The sequence below is a fragment of the Mus caroli genome, chromosome 4 (genome assembly GCF_900094665.2).
Source record: "Mus caroli chromosome 4, CAROLI_EIJ_v1.1, whole genome shotgun sequence".
NCBI classification, from domain to species: Eukaryota; Metazoa; Chordata; class Mammalia; order Rodentia; family Muridae; genus Mus; species Mus caroli.
In genome coordinates this window covers 40,175,885-40,197,441 of record NC_034573.1, presented here as the reverse complement: position 1 = coordinate 40,197,441, position 21,557 = coordinate 40,175,885, and the positions used below count along the sequence as shown (strand labels likewise).

Genomic DNA, 21,557 nt, shown 5'->3' with positions numbered 1-21,557 from the left:
TTTCTGAGTTCGAGGCCAGCCTGGTCTACAAAGTGAGTTTCAGGACAGCCAGGAAACCCTGTCTCGAAAAACCAAAAAAAAAAAAAAAAAAAAAAGTTCTTTACCAGTATTATTTTGCAATAATTTCAAACTTACAGAAAGTTAGAAGAATTTTATAAGTAGCTCATTTACTGGCTTTGTCTAGAGGTTCTGTTCATACGTCCCTGTTGTTTTTTAACAAAATCTCAATCATTTGATTTTACCAATGAAGACTCAGGAGCCAGATGCTAGGGTGACAGCCTGCTAGTTCAGAGAAAGCACCCGCTTCCTCCTCAGCTGATGTTCCAGAAGCAATGCCCCTCTCTCATGCCATCCCAAAAAAACCTCCTTCAACCTGATATCCCATCCTTGTATTCCCCAATGTCTCTCTATCCGTCCCTCTTACTCTCTGTGGTTTTTTTCTTATTCTGGTTGGTTGTCCCACTTCTTGACCTGTGGTTGATTTAATTTAATCCTGTTTTCAGTATTCAAACAGAAAGCTCTCAGATTAAAGGTGTATTTTAAGGCTGTGCCACACCATAAGTAAAAACATTTTTTTTCCAGTAAATAACAGTCTTGGGATTCACAGTGTGATCAAATATCCTACAACACTTACCTTGTCTCAAGTGCAGGAGGCTCACCTGGTTACACAGAAACAGCTACTGCCAGCACCCACTTCAGTGGCTTGGTTACTACAGATGGTCTGTAGACCAGGCTGGTCTTGAAGTCACAGAGATCCATTTGCCTCTGCTGGGATTAAAGGTGTACACCACCCTTTGCTTATCATAGTTACATAGTATTGATATCTTTGCTCTGTGTTCTTCCGTATTAGCCGTATAGAAGTTCCTAATGTATTAATTGTGGGGTCAAGGCTACTGTAACAAGTGGCCTCACACCTGCAGTGGATAGAGCGCATTAGGTGTTTGGACTTGGGATATGAGAAGTAAGGCATCTTCATGAACACACAGGCTGCAAGGCCCCAGGCTGATGTTACCTCCACAGGACTCAGCACATTTCCAGAGTTCCCACTGCAACTAAAGAGGAAGAGAGCACGGATGCACTCACATGGCAGTCTTTTATGAACCAGAAGTGGAACTGCCACCTGTCACGCCACTGGAAAACAGTTGGACAGCACTAACTGCAAAGGCTGGGAAATACAGCATCCCAGGAAGAAGGGAAATGGATTTGGTGTATGCACAGGAGGAGGCCGTTACCTTAGAGCAGTCTTGTCAGTTTCCTCAAGGTCCCTATCCGATCTGCACTGTAATTGCCTTATAAATGTGTACTTTCAAGAACTGGCATCCTTTCACTTAGATACGATGTTCGTGATTTTAAAAAGTGTTCCAGACACTAAGCTGAGCATAAGCAAAGCAGCGGGGCAGCGGTGAGTGTTCAGATGGCATCAGGGAGCAGTGAATGGACTGGGTCATTTAGCTGAGCTGGAAACAGGGCGGGGAAGAGGGAGTGCATGATGACTTCTGATCAGACGAGGATGTAATTCTAAGTATGCTGTTTAACATCTACGAACTCTTTGATTTACTTTTTCCAAGTATAAATTTGGCACCTACAGACTGAATAACTTCCTAATTTGTTTTCAAAGGTAAATAGCAGAGCCAATATTTACAACTGTGGAAGAGTAAAAAATCTAAGATTTTATATCTAGAAAGTAGGAAAATAGCATTTAGTGGGAGTTGTACAGACTGATGTCAGAGGAGGCCTCTGCATTGAACTCTTTTTTTTTTTTTTTTTTTTTTTTTTTCGAGACAGGGTTTCTCTGTATAGCCTTGGCTGTCCTGGAACTCACTCTGTAGACCAGGCTGGCCTCGAACTCAGAAATTCGCCTGCCTCTGCCTCCCGAGTGCTGGGATTAAAGGCGTGCGCCACCACGCCCGGCTGCATTGAACTCTTGAGTGTTTCTATTTGACTGAGTAGCAGTTCTCGACATGTGGCTTGTGATATCAGATATCCTGTATTCCAGAATTTATATTATGATTCATAACAGTAGCAAAATTACAGTTATGAAGAAGCAACAATACTTTTATAGTTGAGGTTCACCACAGCATGAGGAACTGTATTAAAGTCGCAGCATTAGGAAGGTTGAGAGCCACTCCAATAGAGAAAACAGAGTAGCATCATCCCGCCTCAGGGAGCAGCGTGCACAGGGAGGACAGGGAGGTGGGAGCAGTGAGGTGCCCAATTTGTCCATGTCTCTGACACGTGCAGAAGAACACGGATGTAGGAGGCTTGAGTTTGGAAGGCCAGGGTATGAAGCCAGTGTCGGTGTGTAGGTTGCTGGAAGCAGTGCAGCCCATGCTATTGCTCTTGGAGTGCTTTATAGACTGGCAGGATGCCAAGCTAGAAACCCTACCCCCATAAAAGGTGATTTGAATGGAGCTTTTGTTACCCCTAAACCTAAGGCCGTTAAATAACGATGGTATTTGAAATGTTATTTGCAGGCCTTTGCCCTTTTGGTCAAAACCAAACAAGTCCCAGCACCTTCTTATGAATTTAAGGAAAAACGGTGGCGATGTTGTCAGCAGCTGTTTGCAGACCAGACCAGCATCCACAGACATGTGGCCACACAGCATGCTGAAGACGTGTACCAGCAGACTGCTTCTCTTCTGAAGCAGCTGACTGCAGCATTGAGTGCCTCACAGAGCCTTACGCCCACAGACAAAAGGAGCTCCCCCAAAGACTGTCTCACTCCTAGTCAGGAGGTATCTGCTTGGCTCCCTGATGTGAGCCATGTTAGCCCCCAGGAGCTGAGGAGGTAAGTTTTGCACTCTGTAGTTTGGTTTACTTTTAAAATATTTTCAACTACAATGAGATACTACAGATAGCCCACTGAAATAGGAAAATGAGAAATAGCAGCCTTGGGAGATACAACTGAAGGGCCCAGGCGTTGCTAGGGAGAGTGCAGCATTCTCCTTCCCAGCGATCCACTCCTGGGTGTGTGGCCAGCAGAAATAAGACACACACCCATAAAAGCCTAAACTCAAATGCTTGTGGCAGTTTTATATGTAATAACAAAATGTTGGAAACAACACATTATTTTGTATGCTAACTAAAAATAAACTAGGTGTATTTCCCAATGATAGCGGCTGGAGGAATGGTCCATTGGGATAAATGCTGAGGAATGGTCCATTGGGATAAATGCTTGCCACATAAATGTGAGAACCTAAGTTTCAGTCCCCAGGACCCATTTAAAGCCAGCCATGGGAGTGCTTGGGGGTCATCCCAGTTCTACAGCAAAATGGGAGGCAGGGACAAGAATCCCCAGAAGCTCACAGGCCAGCAAGTGTTGGGTACTCAGCAGTGAAGAACAAACACGGTGGAAGATGAGGACCAACACCCAAGATTATCCTTGGACTCCCACATACACATTGTGACCCCCATGTGTCTTCGTTCATACAAGAACACATTCCTACCATATACATACATCATACACACAGGCATAAAGATTTAAAAAAATAATGACTTAAAAAGACAAACTGGAAACAACTGTAAGTAGCCATAGCAGGAGAGTGAAAGGATAGGTGGAGTCATGACAGAACACTGCTGCCTAGAGTGGTGGAGCACGGCCTTAATCCCAGCACTCGGGAGGCAGAGGCAGGGGGAGCTCTGAGTTCAAGGCCAGTTTGGTCTATGGAAGGAATTCCAGGGCAGCCAAGGCTACACAGAGAAACAAAACAAACAAACAAACAAACAAATAAAAAGGAACACTTAGCATAAGATCCACAGACAGGTGATAATACAGGGCTGCGTGAGAATGGAACCTTTATGCTGAGAAAACAGAAGCCACGGAGAAGAGTCTACTTTGTGGTTGTATGACTGGAGGGCAAGGCCCATCTGCAATGATAGAAAACCTCTGCCTTCCGAGTGCTGGGATTAAGGCCGTGCTCCACCACTCTAGGCAGCAGTGTTCTGTCATGACTCCACCTATCCTTTCACTCTCCTGCTATGGCTACTTACAGTTGTTTCCAGTTTGTCTTTTTAAGTCATTATTTTTTTAAATCTTTATGCCTATGTGTATGATGTATGTATATGGTAGGAATGTGTTCTTGTATGAACGAAGGCACACGGGGGTCACAATGCGTTTGAATGAGAACATAAGTCTAAATAAGTAGAATAGGTAAGAATCACACTTGTTTGGTCCAGACACTGATGAATTTACAAATATGCATCTAGACAGACAAATTGTCCATCAAGATTATTGGGAAAGGCTAGAGAGATGGCTCATGGTTAAGAACGCAGGCTACATTTCCAGTGGATGCAGGTTCCATTCCCAGCATCCACTTCCTGGATAACTACTGTCTGTGATTCCAGGGGATCTGATGCCACCTTCTGACCACCATGGGCACTGCAAGTACAGACAAGCATGAAGGCAAAACACCCATACACATAAAAATACTAAATGCATAAAATGTTTAAAAAATTAGGGGGAATACAATATTCTATATACTGAATTTTTATACTCTTTTCTGGTCTCCTAAAGTAGTGATGTCTTCTCAGTGGTTTAGTGCTACTCTGTGAGCAAGCTGACATAGAAAAGTTTGTCTTACGTGGCCAATAATAACACGTCTATAGATAAGTGTACTACATGGAAAAATGGAAGTAAAATGTTTTTCATGGTGAGCCAGTCAAACCAGATACTGCCTTGTGATTGAGGATAGGCCACAGTGGGCTCAAATTCCCAGCTTGCCTGTAAAGCAGGGTTAATAATACCTGTCTCCTGGTGTGAGAGCTAAGTGAGGACAGTGAAGCGAGTTTGCTTTTTGTAAGAAGTCTGGTGCAGATACTGTCCTATGTAGAGAAAATATGAAGAGAAGTGCTCTTATGTTAGGAGACTAATAAGATGGAAGGGAGGCAGGGGTTGTTCCAGCTTCATGCTCTCCTGCTCTGCCCGGGTGCACTGGGAACTGGGGCTCCCTGTGGCCCTGTTCTCCTGCTCTGCCTGGGTGCACTGGGAACTGTAGCTCCCTGTGGCCGTGCTCTCCTGCTCTGCCCGGGTGCACTGGGAACTGGGGCTCCCTGTGGCCCTGCTCTCCTGCTCTGCCCGGGTGCACTGGGAACTGTAGCTCCCTGTGGCTCCATTTCTGCCTGGGTGCACTGGGAACTGGGGCTCCCTGTGGCCCTGCTCTCCAGTTCTGCCCGGGTGCACTGGGAACTGTAGCTCCCTGTGGCCGTGCTCTCCTGCTCTGCCCGGGTGCACTGGGAACTGGGGCTCCTTGTGGCTCCAGTTCTGCCTGGGTGCACTGGGAACTGTAGCTCCCTGTGGCCCTGTTCTCCTGCTCTGCCCAGGTGCACTGGGAACTGGGGCTCCTTGTGGCTCCATTTCTGCCTGGGTGCACTGGGAACTGTAGCTCCCTGTGGCCGTGCTCTCCTGCTCTGCGCGGGTGCACTGGGAACTGAGGCTCCTTGTGGCCCTGCTCTCCAGTTCTGCCTGGGTGCACTGGGAACTGTAGCTCCCTGTAGCCCTGCTCTCCTGCTCTGCCCGGGTGCACTGGGAACTGGGGCTCCTTGTGGCTCCAGTTCTGCCTGGGTGCACTGGGAACTGTAGCTCCCTGTGGCCGTGCTCTCCTGCTCTGCCCGGGTGCACTGGGAACTGAGGCTCCCCATGGCTCACGTGCTCTTTCCTCTGACTTCCCTTGTGTAGTGGCCAGGGTGATGAGGAAGGAGAGGTGCTCCTGTATTACTGCTACTGTGACTTGGAGGATCCCCACTGGGTCTGTGCCTGGCAGACAGCTCTGTGCCATCACCTGCACCTTACAGGCAAGGTAAGCCCTGCTCCAGATGTGCCCTGCAAGCCTCTTCTTGTCTCCTTAACCTTGGACTGTAGGAGCTGTGCTCTTAGAGAAGTCTTCACATGGGGGTTCTTGAAAGGAGGGAAACCCTGCTTGCAGGGTAAAGTATAAACCAGCTCTTGGTATGTTACTTATAGACCAGGCCTCAGTCAGCCTATACCTAAGGGGTCAAATAGTAAATGTTTCAGGCTTTGTTACATTTTTTTTATTCATTGCTGTTATAGATTGGAAACATTCGTGGGCATAGCTAGGTTCTGATACATCTGTCAGCTGAGACAGGGAAATGTACTGAACTCCAAAGCCTTTTGTAGATTCTGCATGTTTGATTACAAGTCAAACCTTGGTTTTCCTAGAATCAGGTCTCTGATGATCTCATCAGGTGCGACATTTACTCCTTCCCTCCTGTGCGGCCCTCCCCTCCTTGTCAGGCCTCCTGTACTCTGAGCGAGCACCACTCCAGTGCTGCTCCCTCAGCAATACAGTGTGCAGGGTCCTCACCATGCCCTGCCTTTGCTGCTGCTTAAAGACTTCTGCAATCTGAGAGGAGAGCCTATCTCACTTGTAGCATATGGGGCCTCGTAAGGTCAGGAGCTTTGTCTTCACTGGGGCATTCTCAGTGCTGGAACAAGGTTCAGCACTTAGCAGGCTCTGTAAGGATTGGAAACTGTAGAATAAGGGAAATTAAAACTGCATGTTTGTCCGGTATCTATGAGTGTGTGCTATGAGAGGAAGCATGTTCCCAGATGGTCACACCTCTGCAGGACAGGATGGCGTTTACTTTTGTAAAATGCCCTCTGTGGCTTATATTCCAGCTCTATGCTTATGCATATTAAATACTTTTAAATTTTAAATCAAAAGGAAGTTATCTTAGGGTTTTACTGCTGTGAACAGACACGATGACCAAGGCAACTCTTATAAGGACTACATTTAATTGGGGCTGACTTACACGTTCAGATGTTCAGTCCATTATAAAGACAGGAACATGGTAGTATCCGGGCAGACTTGGTACAAGAGAAACTGAGAGCTCTACACCTTCATCTGAAGGCTGCCAGCAGAATACTGACTTCCAGGCAGCTAGGACCATGGTATTAAAGCCCACACCCAGTGACACATCTACTCCAAGCCCACATCTTCTAATAGTGCCACTCCCTGGGCCAAGCATATATGAACCATCACAGAATTAGTGACCTTCTGAGAACCTGGTGGTTGTGGTTCTCCTATGCCCCAGGTACTAGTAAACTGATGGACAGTGCTGTTTTCCACGCCCACATTGTTTGACAAGTGCTGGTATCACCCACCAGTGCAGCTCATCCCCACACCCTGTCCTGAAAGTATCCGTTTTCTTCTCTTTTTCACTTCATCGCCCTGACCATGCTCTATCTCGTCTATGTGGAAACTTCCCCGATTCTCACCTTAATCTGCTCTCCACTGCAGCAGCCAGAATGATCTTGTTCAGCACTTGTCCAGCAGCGACAGGTGGGTGACGCCCTTGACACAGCCTAGGCTGCTGCAAGAGCAGGGCCCTTGGCTGAAATTTACCACTCATGTCCTTTGGTTTCTGGGACCCACCAACTCTTGTTTTGTTTGTCTTTTTTCAAGGCAAATTCTCTTGAAAGTTCACACCCACTCCCACTCTGTCTAGTCTAACTCTTCTGAAGCTTCAGTTCTCTATTATAACCTCCCATCCAAATTCATGTTCCTCAGTGTGCCTTCTATAGCTCTTGTCTTGTATCTCTTAGCATCTTAACCTCCTCTAGCCTGAGATGTGGGGGACTCTTCAACAACTATATCCCTAACTCCTAGCACATAGTTTTCAAAACCAGTAACTATTTGTGCTGTTTTTTTTAATTAGTTAGTTTATTTATTTATATATCACCATCTCTATTTGGTGAGCTTTTTAAAGCTAGGTGTGATGGTACACTCTTGTAATCTCAGCACTTAGGAGGCTGAGGCAGGAGGATTGCTGCAACTCCAAGAGCAGACTAGGCTACATACACAGAGAAAAGGGATGTCTTGTCAAGGAGGACCAGCCTCTCCTGGCACACGAGCAGTGAGCAGTCCTGCCCACCAGGTGGCAGCATCTTCCTGCCTCTCAGACATCAGCGCCGTGGCCAGGTTAGGGAGATATTTTAGTGCTGGGTTTTGACATTCTTGGTTCTTAGGCAAGGAAAAGGAGAACCTGAATGCCCCTCGATGTACATCATATGACCTCAAGAAATTTGTGAGTGAGATGTAGAGATGGCAGAACAGTTACGAGTGCTGTCTCCACCGTGCTAGCTGTTCCTTGTCTTTCCTAGTTACAGGACCTTTCCATCAAAGTCTGAAGAACTTTTTGAGAATTTAGGTACTGCTAGAGAGTGAGTGAGTTTAGAGATGGCTCTGTAGGGAATGGGTGTATGGCATGCATTTGGCTTCTGAGATTAAAATGAAATAGGAAAGAATTTACCTGTCTACCTAGAAATAATCACATAAAAATGTACATTCACCATCACCAGTCAGACTGTTTTCAGACAAATTTCCTGACATTGCTGGTCTCAGGCTATTTTTGTTGTTGTCGTCCCTATTAGTGATAGATAGGTGCATAGCCTGTAGAACAGAGATGGTCTGTGTTCCCTGCCTCATACCCACAGCAGTCTCCCCTGAACTGCAGTCTCTTATTTTATTTTATTTTGTATGTTTTCTGAGACAGTTTCTCTGTGTATCCCTGGCTTTCCTAGAACTCACTCTGTAGACCAGGCTGGCCTTGAACTCAGAGACTGTCCTGCCTCTGTTCCCCAAGTGCTGGGATTAAAGGAACGCAGCACCTACACCCCACCTCACCCTACTGCAGCCCTCTTTCTCAAGGAGTCAGTGGTAATTAGGGTACTTCGTCTCTGGGCAGCTACCAGTTAACTGGCATTGGCTTGTAGGATGAATCCTGTTGTTTATCCATAGCCTAAAAAGTTGGATCACATGAGACACTGAAAATGAATGGCCACATACAACTTTACAATCTGGCTGCATTCCATGTTTGAACAATGGTAACAGTTCAGGGTCTTTGATCAGATCTCTTCTCTTCGGAGACTGTGTGAGTCCTCAGCTGGTGTGCTCTAGCGCCTTACTCTGGGGATGACGCCTTATAAAGCTGTTCCATCTTAAACTCACGTATGGGATCTCCTCTACTAGGACAACCCACTGTGCAAGCCCCCAGATTGCCCTGGCCCAGCTCTCACGTGCCATTCCCAGTGAAGCATGTCAGATTAGAGAAGCCAGAGAGCTGCAGATGTGGGTACACGTGCTCTTACACATGAGCACCCACCACGTAGCAGGCATGAATGCAGACATGGGGCACTTCAGTGAGCAAAAGAGAGCTTGAATTCAGCCTATGGTTTTGGGATGGAGGCTTTCCCTTGGCCTCCAAGCAGAGGTGATGTGTGCACTCACACTGTCAGGTAAGGTCCCTATTTAGGACTGGGGTAAAGTTTTCTCAGTGGGCTTTGCTTTTTTTTTTTTTTTTTAATTCCACTTTTGGCGTCGTTCTACCTATGTAAGCGTATTGGGCCTCCCATGAGGAAGGGCTGGAGCTCAATCTCTTCCTAAGCCTCTAGAAGCTTCTATCTACAGCCTGGTGTTAAACTCATCTCAGGATCCCTTTTGGCTACTGGACTGTTGGAGCTCTGGAGCAAACGGGGTTTTCAGAGCTTGTTTGGCACAGGCTGAATAGGCCCCGCTGCCTCAGAGGGACATCTGTGCTCTATATTGTGATACTGTGGTGGCCACAGCAGAGCCTCTGCTTTTCCTGTTACACTCACTGACATGAAAGGGATCTTTAGTTTATCATGGGAAGACACCCAAGCCAAGACAGCACCCCTCTCCTCTTTTGTGTCTCAGATTCGGATCGCTACTGAAGGAATCAATGGAACTGTTGGTGGAAGCAAAGTGGCCACCAGACTCTACGTTGAAGTCATGCTTTCCTGCCCATTATTTAAGGATTACCTGAGCGAGGATGATTTTAAGGTAAAAGAACTAAAGCTAGAGCAGTCTGCTTGTGGGTCATTGAAGAGCACACTCAGAGCCAGACAAGCCCCTTTCCCCTGAGCTCCAAGCCAGGGCAGGAAAACAGGCAGGCTCGTCACTGTTTCCGTCGAGGGCCATGTCTCTTGGCATGTCGGAATCCTCTTCAGATCTCATCTCCCTTCCTATAAGGACGGCACAGTTACACAAGCTGGCATCTAAATCCTGGAAAGGCTGCTTTACAGATCTCTGTGGTGGACTGTGGTTTTAGTAAACCTGAAATTAAAGTTGCCACCACATCAGAATCAAGTTGTGGTTCTTTCAGCTGAGGTGCTGAGTCTAAGTACTGTGTGCTTTGTCACAGTATGTGGTAAGCTGGTGGGAACACTTTACTAATTAATTCTCATGCTGGCCACAGCAAGACACTTGTGGTCACTGCTCCAGAACAAAAGTTGGTGTGTGATCACATGCCACTCTCAGTGGTGCTGAGTCACATGCACACAGCCATACAAACACAGTGTTGCCACTCTCAGTGGTGCTGAGTCACATGCACATAGCCATACAAACACAGTGTTGCCACTCCCAGTGGTGCTGAGTCACATGCACATAGCCATACAAACACAGTGTTGCCACTCCCAGTGGTGCTGAGTCACATGTACACAGCCATACAAACACAGTGTTGCCACTCTCAGTGGTGCTGAGTCACATGTACACAGCCATACAAACACAGTGTTGCCACTCTCAGTGGTGCTGAGTCACATGCACACAGCCATACAAACACAGTGTTGCCACTCTCAGTGGTGCTGAGTCACATGTACACAGCCATACAAACACAGTGGTCCTGCATATGGAAGAGGCACAGGGAACATTTATTAGGATGCTGAATTATCTGGAACGTTTTGGACCAAAACTTTATCTTCATTGAAAGTTCCTTCCTGCTCCCAATTCAAGGTTTAAAATCTCAGCTGTCTCACTGTAAAACATACCATAATTCTTACATTTGGCATTTGTCTTTACCTGGCAGTGGGACAAGTAAACTCTGTCTTGTTTCTCCTTGGTTAGAGCAGCAAAGGAGGGTCTCACTGCTTCCCGGAATTGCGAGTCGGTGTGTTTGAAGAGATCGTGCCTATGGGGATCAGCCCCAGTCAGGTCTCCTACAAGAACCCCGGTATGCTAATGTTCTAAAGAATTGTTACTTTCTGTCATAGATATAAACTGTAATAGACAAATAAGAAAGTTAAGTCCTGATTAGCAAAAACTGTGTCAGTCTTCTCTTTAAAATAGCCATGGGAGGCTAACTCTTTGTCCATCCAGCACTTAGGCTGGCTTCTGTGGTGCTTATGGTAACTAAAAGCTCACCTATAGACCCAAAGCACATTTTTCTTGGTGATGGTTTGGCAAGAAGTTGTTTCCTCTTTCTAGAGAGAGCAATCTGAAAGCTGTGTGGTTATTTGCAAATAGTTCATCAGCAGAAAGAATGCATGGGCTTTTGCCACAGTGAGCAAATGGCTTTCAAAAGCAAAGTAGCATTCTAGAACTTTCGAACATCCAATCCCTGCTTCCCTGCGGTTACTATAGAGGACTGAAAGACATTTGTTTGGCAGGGATTTTTGGTTTTGTTTTACTTTTTACATTTGCAAACATTAACTAGAGTGCTGAGAATAATAGAGTGACCTTCCGTATGCTTACACACAGCCGCAGCAGCTGCTCATTCATGGCCTCTGTACCCCAACCCTCTCTCTCATCCGAGATCCTGTTATTGTATTCATAAATCCTTTAATAAACACTTTTAAAAGAAAGAGTAACATTTAAGTGTAACCGTTACCATCTCTAAAACATTTTAGCAACAATTGATTAATAAGTATCTTGTCATTGAATTTCCTGCTGTTAATGATTTAAGTTTCTATTAAGATTAAATAAGAGGGGGCTGGAGAGATGGCTCAGTGGTGAAGAGCACTGACTGCTCTTCCAGAGGTCCTGAGTTCAATTCCCAGTAATCACATGGTGGCTCACAACTGTTTGAAATGGGATCTGATGCTTTCTTCTGGTGTGTCTGAAGACAGCTTACAGTGTACTCATATATACATTAAATAGATAAATAAATCTTTAAAAAAAAAAGATTAAGTAAGAGTATCTGGGAAGATGGGTAAAGCACTTGTCACTCAAGTATGGGGGCCTGAGTTCCAGTTCCAGTCCCCAGACCCATGCAAAGCTGCAATCCCAGTGCCATGCTGTGTGGTGGAAGCAGAGACAGGAGGCTCTGCAGAGGCTCACAGGCCAACTAGTCCACAGGACCCTTGCAAATAAGATGCAAGGTGAGCACTGAAACCTGAGCTTGTTTACTGATTTCCACACAAATAAAGAAAAACAAATTTAAATAAGATCCTTTAACAAGAAAAACAATGTTTTTGAGCTTGCACATTCAGCTCTCCCCCATTGCAGATTGGCTGTCAGAGATCTCGGTCATTTGGCTTGTAGAGTTTCTCAGAATCTGGATAGTGCTAAGTGCATCCCTGGGGTAGTCCTCGGTTGACTGTGTCCTGGAGTCAACATGTACCCACTTACTTGTGTCTATGTGTATGGGCTTGGGATCTGCAGCACGTATGTGGGAGTCATGAGGCTCAGCTCTTCCCTTCCTTCATGGGGTTCTGGGGGTCAGACTCAGATCATGAGGCTTGAAGGAACGCTCCTTTCCCTGCTGGCCCACCTCGCTGGCCTTGCAGACTAGGTTTGTGGGCACCCATCATTTGTGTAGAGAGTCCTCAGTCTTGGATTAGTGCTAGTTACACCCCAAAAGGGTGGTCTTGTGTCCACTTGTCTCCCCTAGATTGCTGTCTAGGCTGAGAGTTTGCTCACAGAGATTGCTGTCTAGAAGAAATATGGGAGCCACAGAGCATTATTTTTCAGTTTCTAATAGAAACAGAAATAGGTAAAATTTGCTTATATAACATTAATAAGTGAAGTGTGTCCAAAACATGTTACGGAGTAATGAATATAAACACTATTACTTTTTCACACTTAGGCCTTGAAATGCAGTATATATGTCACTTACTGTTACCGTCTTAAAGCATTATCAGGTAGTTGTCAGCCGCAGGCAGCTAGCAGCATCTATGCTACCAGCTCTGGGCCAGAGTCATGATCAGGTCAGGTGCAGTCCCTGTCTTTGCCTCTACTCCCATGACTACTTCCTAGGTAGGATTGTCTTCTCTCAAAGAACAAAGGGCCATCTGCTTCTAAGGCATTCATTTTCCATAGGTAAATATGAAGATGAAGGCCAGGAGTTAAGCTAGAAGGAAAGAGGTTAGTACAAGCAGCTTGGAGATAGACTCATGCATGAAGAGGTAGAACCCAGGCAGGGTTGTGTCTACTTGCTGTCCCCATTTAGTAGAGCAGTGACAGGAGCGCTACTTGGTGTGGCAGGGCACTGCTTGGGCGCTGAGGGGAGGCTGGCCTGCAGGCAGTACCCGGCTGTCTTCACCTGAAGCCTGTGATTTTAAAGGGACCTCTTGTAGACACATCCGTCTGGGTCTGTCTACCAGCAGAGAAGCAGCAGGGGACACATTTGGCCCCCTGAAGCTCCCTGCAGGGAGAAGGCAAAGAGCATCGCCATGCTTCTCATAGTTTTGAACCTCAGTTTGTATGTCACTGTTTTGGGACTCATGTAATTCTATGACACTGACCTGAATAACTTAAGGCCTGGTTACCGTCTATAACTTTAGCCTTCAGAACTGGAGACCTAAACTGCTCAGGGCCCCCTTTTCTCCAGGTTTGGAGAACTATCGAGTGGTGGTCGGGGTTTATGCCCAATGGAGTGAGTCTCCTGTGATGCCATACAGCTCTGTCATGAGTGTCGCCAGAGGCCCCCACCCTGATGTGTAATTATCCCACAGTGCCAAGTTCACTCTAAGGTCTTCACAATTAGTGAGCTGTCTAGGGATGTTTATATTCTGAGAGTCACAGGGAGAGACTCCTTGGCCTAGACCCTTTCTCTCTGCCTCGTTCACGCTCACACTCATCTTCGTCTCTCTTCTCTACAGTCAGATAGCTTTTCTTCTTCTCCACAACTTCTGTTCATGTCCGTTCATATTGTCCTCTGCCCATCCTCTTCTCTTCTGCATGCACAAATGCAGACACATCTTCTTACCCCTGTATCAAACCCACATATGCCCAGACTTTCCTGTAACGTCGCGCTCTCAACTACCTTGGTCTCACCCAAGGTCTTAGCCTTCAATTTGTGCTCAGCTTTTTCACTTGACACTTAGAAGGCTGTAGTGAAAACTGAAGATGTTGAAGCTCCTCTGTGGACACTGTCCGTTTCCTGACTCACTAGTTTCCACACAGCACACAGTGGGCGGGTACGCCAAATGAACCCCCAAGGATCTGGGTTAAGGAAAATCTCTTATTTCCAAACTGCTGGAACTCTCTGGTCTCCGGTTGAAGTAAGGAGATGGCAGTAACTGGGCTGCTGAGATATCTCAGCCTGACCATCAATGAGCTGCTGCCCTTCCTCTTCTGCTGCGATTATGAAAAGAGGCTTTGATGGAGAGGGGCAGAGCCAGCACTTCAGTCAGATTAGGACAGCTCGGGTTAGATTTTCAATTCTCATTTTGTTTTAATGTTTAATTTCATTTCTCATTTTGTTTTAATATAATGTTTGGCTTGGTTTTAGGAATCCATTTATCCCCTGGTGAATTTCATAAAGAAATAGAAAAGGTTTTATCACAGTCAAGTGAGGAACAAGGTGACACTATCATACTGGACTGCAGGAACTTCTATGAAAGCAAAATAGTAAGTAAGATGCAGAACCAAGTGGCACAGAGTGGTGGGTGCGCCTTACACAGCACCGTGTATCCCGTGTGGAACCCTTGGCCACTTCACCCTCCTTCCTGTACCAGCGTCATCAGGAAAAACCTAAGTCCTGAGCTCCAGGTCTGCTGAGAAAACTTAAAAAAAAAAATGAGGTATCTTGGCACATAAAAGGATTTTGTTTCCCATGAACCGACCCTTGTGGTGTGCCAGTGGCATTGTGAGAGCTCCCAGCATAACCTCCACCATTGCCCTGAGGGACCTGTAAGAAGGGGACCCACAACCCCAGCTCTTGAGGTTAAAGGGTGAGAGTGTGGGATGTGAATTTTGGGTAGCAGATGCTCTTTGCCCAGGTGGGGGTTGTTACTGGAAAGAACTTGGCTCCCCGCAGGTACATTTTTCTAATCATTTCCTTCTGTCCCCGTGTTGTAGGGACGATTCCAGGGCTGCTTAGCACCAGACATCAGGAAATTCAGTTACTTCCCTAGCTACGTTGACAAAAACCTTGACATTTTCAGGCAGAAGAGGGTGCTGATGTACTGCACTGGGGGCATTCGCTGTGAGCGGGGTTCCGCATACCTCAGAGCCAAGGTGAGCCACCGCAGGCCCAGCACACAGGTGAAGACCACCACCCACCAGCCTGTGTGGGGCTCCCCACCCCTCACTCCACCCCTCACCCCTGCTCACCACCCCTTTCCTAGTCCCTGAGCTTGATCCCGAGAAGAGCGTATTCAGTCACGGTACATGTCCCAACAGATGCCTCCCTATATTTAGGGGACAGCAAAAATAGTTAGGCTTCCTGGGTCTCAGAGGGGGAAGGGCCTGCCCGCTGTCATCACTCAGCCTCCAGTAGGCAAGGTCTGGCCAGGTGGTTCCTTGACCCCTTGGTCAGCATTTTCCACACCCTGCAGGGGCCCCTGGGAGCCCCTGGCTGATGGGCACAGGCGGTGGATGCTCTGCTTAGACACTCGCCACCATGGAACTGCTTCTAAGTCTCTGTTTTCTTCTATACCAGGGAGTGTGTAAGGAAGTGTTTCAGCTCAAGGGTGGCATCCACAAGTACTTGGAAGAGTTTCCTGATGGCTTTTACAAAGGGAAGCTGTTTGTTTTTGATGAGCGGTTTGCCCTGGCCTACAACAGTTCTGTGGTATCAGGTAGGTCAGCCCAGGTCCAGAGCCACATTATTACAGGTCAGAATCAGTCATTATTCTAGAGCCATTGCCCGGGAAAGGCAGGCCAGGACACCTGAGCATCACGTGGAGATGTGAAGGGCACTGTGCTGCCATCTTGTTTCCCAGCAGCTAGAGATGCTGGGATGAAACAGGCTTCAGGTGGTGATGGTCATGTTGTATACTGTGTGGGCAAGTCCTTTAAAATGGTCTTAACCCCACTTGCCTTGCCTAGAGCTGGACAGACAGGCTAAATCATGGACTTAGCCTAGAGACAGTGTGTAGAATTCAGGGGGTCTGAGAACTGGAGTGAGAAAATACTTAAATTTTCATTCTCCATAACTCATGACAAAAATGAAACCCCTCCAACACGAAGCAGACCAGTGGTGCCAGGTGTCCTGGGCCCTTGTCTCCAGTAGGATTCCCAGTCTGCCACATCCATTGCTGCTGCTGTGGGTACTCAGCATGGCATCATGGTCATCACAGCCTCACAGTGGGCACAGGTCGGCCTCCTACTGACTCTTGTATTTAATGTGTCAACATACAACATAGCTTTTGTTATATCACACCTTTGAAAGTTATTTTGCCATTTTGTATTTCTATACAATTTGTTTCCTTGATAACATGATGCTTTTGATATCATTCATTGAGACATTATCAGGCTGCAGATATCCATGGCAAAGAGTAAGCAGTGGGTGGCCTGTGGACATGTTGTACACCTGAGGGCTTGTCTGGAGGTCTGAACAGGAAAACACAGAGTGCTAGCATTCCCTTGACCAAAGGCTGGCCCTGTTTTATGGGGAAAGCCCTCGTGAGTTGGGCTGCAGCTTCAGGAGGGAGGAAGGGGACATGTGCTTAGACAGGTCAGCCAAATCAACCCTGGTGATCAGTAGTGTGACATGCCGCAGCCAGATCGCACTCCCATCCCAGAGTGCACATCTGGAGGTGGGAATGGACAGGCAGGGCAGGGCCACGAGGGTGGCAGCTGCAGACAGCTGGTCACACTCGGGGCCTTGTTTGATAGAGATAGTTAGGAAAGGAGAGACGATCCCCTGAGCATGAATTGCCCTGGATACTATAGCTCAGTAGTATCTGAATCAAAGTCATAGGTTGGCAACCTTAACGGCTGCTATGGTTTCTAGAACCTTCTGATTACAAACCTCTTAGTAAGAGTTGTTCGTCTTCTTTTCTTCCCTTCTGATCTTTGTAAAAAATTATGTTTCCTTATCTACGTGCTAATGCACATTCCACAAAGTGTGTGTGGAGGTCAGAGGACACCCTACAGGAAGGCGTCAGCTCTCTCCTTCCACCATGGAGGTTGTGCGGATAGAACCCAGCTCATCACTCTTGGCAGCAGTTGCCTGTACTCACTGAGCCCTCTTGCATCCCCACTTTTCTGATCTTCTCTTGTCTAATATTTATTTGATTTAAACCTCAGATCTGCTTTATAGCAAGGTATAGTATAGATCATAAGTAGAAAACAAGTGAAGGATCCGTAGAGGGAACACCTGCATGCGACTGTAGTGTGCGAAAGGCCAAAGCAGCACAGAAGGGAGACTGCTGTTCTCAAAGGTGACCAGCATTGGCCAGGAGGAGTTGGGTGGTCAGGTGTCCTGGCAATGGCCTTTGATGGTGGCCTGTGGTGGGGCATTGTGCATTCTATAAGTTGGTTGTAATGTGGGGTCAACTGTCTTTTGGTATGTTCCCTACCCTGGGAAGGGAGGTTATCTGAGGGAGAGAATAGGGGGTGATACGCTGGTTTCAGAAGCCCTTTCTCAATGGAAGAAAGAGCCATGGATGGAGGAAGAGGAATCAGAACACAGTTCCCAGAACCAGCCCCTCCACACCACACCCCTCACCCCCGCAAAGGCCTTCTTCATTCTTAGATGACAGGAATAGTATTTTTCTTTTAATCTATATGTTTGAGACAGGGTCTCACTGTACACATAGCCCAGGCTATCCTTGAATTTACAGTCTTCCTGTCTCAGCCCAGCAAGTGTTTAGGTCATAGTCAGTACCACTCTGCCTGACTTGGAAACATTCCCTTGGACCAAAAGAGTATATTAGATTCTAGTGAACTAAGGGTTATTTTAGGAATTGGAATTTATCTATGCCTTCCCTCCCCCTATAACCCCCTGCCTCTCTCTCTGTCACTCTGTCTCTCTGTCTTTGTGGGGTGTGTGTGTGTGTGTGTGTGTGTGTGTGTGTGTACAGGCAAGGGAAAGAGAGAATAATAAAATCCTTTCTTCCTTAGAATGTTCATACTGCGGAGCCCCATGGGACCAATACAAACTCTGCTCTACTCCCCAATGCCGCCAGCTTGTGTTGACCTGTTCTGCCTGTCAAGGACAAGGATTCACAGCCTGTTGTGTCATGTGTCAAGACAAAGGGGGCAAGCAGGCTTCAGTCCCCTCCCAGGACAGTTTTAAAGAAGAATGTGAGTGTACCGCCCGGAGGCCACGAATCCCACAGGAACCGCAGGCATAGTCACGAGTTCAGTCCCTGTGAGCCTGGACCTGGGCCTGGTGCTCAGCACTCACTGACACATGCAGACTTAAGTTGCCATGTGCAGCTTGAGACAGTATAGAGACAAATGGGGAGCATCCATGTTGGTCACTGCCAGCACAGCAGATGGCCACAGGGACAAGGGACAGGGAGTCGGTGTCAGCTGCCTGATTTTCCGTTTGATCCAGAGGATGCTACAGCCTGGAACAAAGGCAAACCCTGAGGAGTCCCAACGATGTTGAGGGATTATCTTGAGCTTGGCGGCTTCTCTGCCATGCTGCAGGGTGGTAGGCATTGCTCGTCAGCAAACCTTTTTACCCTGACAGCAAAATTATAAAAGTTGGGCCCTGGGTGTAGACTCTTAAACCAGGCCAGCTCTTCCCTAACTGCCTGAAGGCTCTGTGGCTCTGATCACCTTGTGCCTTGAAGCATTTACTAAATTTGCAAACCCATTTTTCTATGTGATCATGGCACTACTGAGTAGTTGGCCAGAGACCATGCGGCTTCAGATTCTAGAGTATATTCTGTCCCTTCACAGAGGTCCTCTGAAAGAGGTGGCCCATGCTTTTGTTGATGCAGTTTCTTTAAAGATGTTCCTCTAGCAGCTTTTCATTACCCAGCATCCCTCTCTCAGCTTGCAAGTGTTCTCAGGGATCTAGACGAGCAGCAGGCTTAGGTCAGCATCTGGCACACAAGACACTTGGTTGGTGAGCTCACTCAGCATGGTAGCTGCCTAGCCCTCCTGGCCTTTGGGCACATGTTCTTATCCCACAATTCTTAAGAAGCACACAGAGCCAACATAGACCAAATGGCTTTAATATTATTTTGCAGTTTCCAGTGATGCAGAATGCAGCTGCAGTTGTGTTTCAAGGAGAAGCTGAGTGGGGCTGGCTGTCCCTGCAGCTTGGTGCCACTCCTGGGCCCATGTACAGCCTCAGTGGACACTCAGTGCTGAGGCCCCGATGGCACCTCTAGTTACCCTGTACTGTCCATAGCGTTACAGTTCGGTGTGCAGGCTTTCTCTTAAGTCAGAAGCCCCCTGGCTATGCTCAACAGCTTTTGAGCCTTATCATTACTGTAATATTGGCTGAATCCCTAAGGAAAATAACTCCCCAAAACAACAAAAATACTAGTTTAACTGGCACTGTGGTCTATTAAAAGGCACAAGAACAGTGTATTCAAACATTTTTACTGGCTCCCATGGTGTTAAAAAAGGAGATCCAGTAGGAATGCCAAGATTAGGTTTCAGAGTAATCCCTTGTGTTGTTTGGCCAGGATCTCCTAATTCCTTACCATTAAGATGTTGTACTCTGCTGTCCTCTAGAGGCTTCCTTTGTAGGCAAGAGGTCTTTGTGACTTGATTTGTCTCATAAATGACCAGGCAGGCACTTGGTGTCTGTAAGCAGGGCCATGTTAAATACCACAGGCATGGTGGACTAGAAATTCACCCAATGGTGTTAATCTCACATAAGCCATTGCCTGCTGTGGTATAGGAAGATGTTTTTATGTGGCTGTAAGTTTTCTTTTTTTTTTTTTTTTTTNTTTTTTNTTTTTTGGTTTTTCAAGACAGGGTTTCTCTGTGTAGCCCTAGCTGTCCTGGAACTCACTCTGTAGACCAGGCTGGCCTCGAACTCAGAAATCCGCCTGCCTCTGCCTCCCAAGTGCTGGGATTAAAGGCGTGCACCACCACTGCCCAGGGGCTGTAAGTTTTCATCCATCATGAAGTTGGAATTCAATAAAGAAGAAATGATTTCTGACTGCAGATGAGTGCCCCGCAGGTGTTCCCACAGCACTCAGAAGGATGTCTGTCTGTGGCCTGGTGCGGTGAAAACTCACCATTGCCTTTTCCTCCCTCTTTGTCTTACCTGCCAAAGGACTCCTGTGTCTTTCTGACTCTTAGAAAACTCTGCGGCTTGTCTCTCATTCCTAGGGGTGGGGATTGATCCTGGAATCACTTTGGCAGCTTTAATCTCGATGTCAAAGTTTCAAGTGGGGTTGACAAATCATGATTATGTGTTCTTTTTTACCGAGTTGCTACGATCAAATTGGAAATAAAAGATTGTTTCGCCACGCTTCCAAACTAGGTGGGGAGAGTGCTCTGTGCTGATGCGTCCCATGTTGTAAGTGCACCTAAGCCCCAACGCAGGGCCGCCAGGGGGCTCCTGGGCCGTCTCTGCCAGTGTCACACTGTCTGCAGCAAGGCCCGCTAGCTTGAGGGCTTCTGCATGTTTAAATAATTACCAGACTGAACTTCTGTGCCTAAAGAAAAACTTCACATTAACCATGTTTTATAAAAGGTCCGACTACAGTCTAGTTAACCTAAACCTTAGTGCACAAAGAACTGAACCACAAGAGTTCCACGCCAGCATTCATCCTGGTCTCCACTGGGGCACACACATCATCGGTAGAACATGTCCAGTTCCTAGGCGTGGGCTTCCCTTTGCATGCTAGACACCACTGCGGCACTTGGGAATAATAGGCCCCGTCAGGTCTGCGAGCCTCCTCTTCCTCACTACAAAGAAATGAGAAAGAGATGTGAGCCAGCTGTCCCTTGTCAGTCACAAATGACACTGGCTTCACAAGGTCAGAGTCTGCTTTTCAGAGAAGGCCACCTGGTTTGTCCTTGGTTACTAATGAGTCTGTGGTAAGGTGCACATAGTCTCCTCACATCTCTTCTAAATGTCTGACCACACAGTCCCTCTCCCCTACCCTCCTCCCCTATTCGCCTTTGCCAGTTCCTACAGGAGCTCCACAATTGAAGACTGGATCCGAGCAAAGTTAACTTTAGCTAGTCTTAAGACTGGGGTCTTCGCCAGCTAAAACTGTTTCCCCTTGCTCCTTCTGGGAATGCCTGGCCTGCCTCCTGCTTATGTTAATAACTGAAAATTGCCTGCACTTGTCATGCCCCCTCATATTTTAACAGTGACATTTCCTCAGGAGCAACACAGTTCATGCTCAGATGCTGTTCATATGACAGTGAAGCCTGTAGACAGGGAAATAGGAGCCAGAGCCAGGAGGTTGCAGACAGGAGATGAAAGCTTAGTGAATGGCTAGGATGACCCCTTTGGTACAATGAGAGGGAGTCTTGTATTGTCTGATGAAGACTAAGAAGCAGGCTATATTCACTGCAAGAGAACACAAGGTCAGGGAAGACCATAGATGAGATAGAGTACACTCAAGGGGCCTGCTCATGTGGCAGAGACAGGCAGAGGCAGAGGCAGGTAACCATTGCTACCTGTTTAGTCAGTGTAAAATGGTTTCC

The 21,557-nt window shown here is 47.0% G+C and overlaps 2 protein-coding genes across 6 annotated transcripts in view; one reads left to right on the top strand and one right to left on the bottom strand.

Moving 5' to 3' along the window:
• Tstd2 (thiosulfate sulfurtransferase like domain containing 2) overlaps positions 1 to 19,740 on the top strand; it is a 24,004-nt gene extending 4,264 nt beyond the window's left edge. For all 5 annotated transcript variants that reach the window (XM_029475690.1, XM_029475691.1, XM_021160875.2 and 2 more), the window contains exons 3-10: positions 2,475 to 2,788; positions 5,675 to 5,795; positions 9,693 to 9,818; positions 10,878 to 10,983; positions 14,485 to 14,603; positions 15,054 to 15,212; positions 15,637 to 15,775; positions 18,045 to 19,740. In XM_029475690.1, the coding sequence (XP_029331550.1) occupies positions 2,475 to 2,788; positions 5,675 to 5,795; positions 9,693 to 9,818; positions 10,878 to 10,983; positions 14,485 to 14,603; positions 15,054 to 15,212; positions 15,637 to 15,775; positions 18,045 to 18,277 (1,317 nt within the window). In that variant the 3' untranslated portion in view covers positions 18,278 to 19,740. The remainder of the gene's footprint in view (positions 1 to 2,474; positions 2,789 to 5,674; positions 5,796 to 9,692; positions 9,819 to 10,877; positions 10,984 to 14,484; positions 14,604 to 15,053; positions 15,213 to 15,636; positions 15,776 to 18,044) is intronic.
• The window catches only part of Tmod1 (tropomodulin 1), a 76,077-nt gene continuing 73,615 nt past the window's right edge, over positions 19,096 to 21,557 (bottom strand). The window contains exon 10 of the mRNA XM_021160876.2: positions 19,096 to 20,807. Within this exon, the coding sequence (XP_021016535.1) occupies positions 20,743 to 20,807 (65 nt within the window). The 3' untranslated portion in view covers positions 19,096 to 20,742. The remainder of the gene's footprint in view (positions 20,808 to 21,557) is intronic.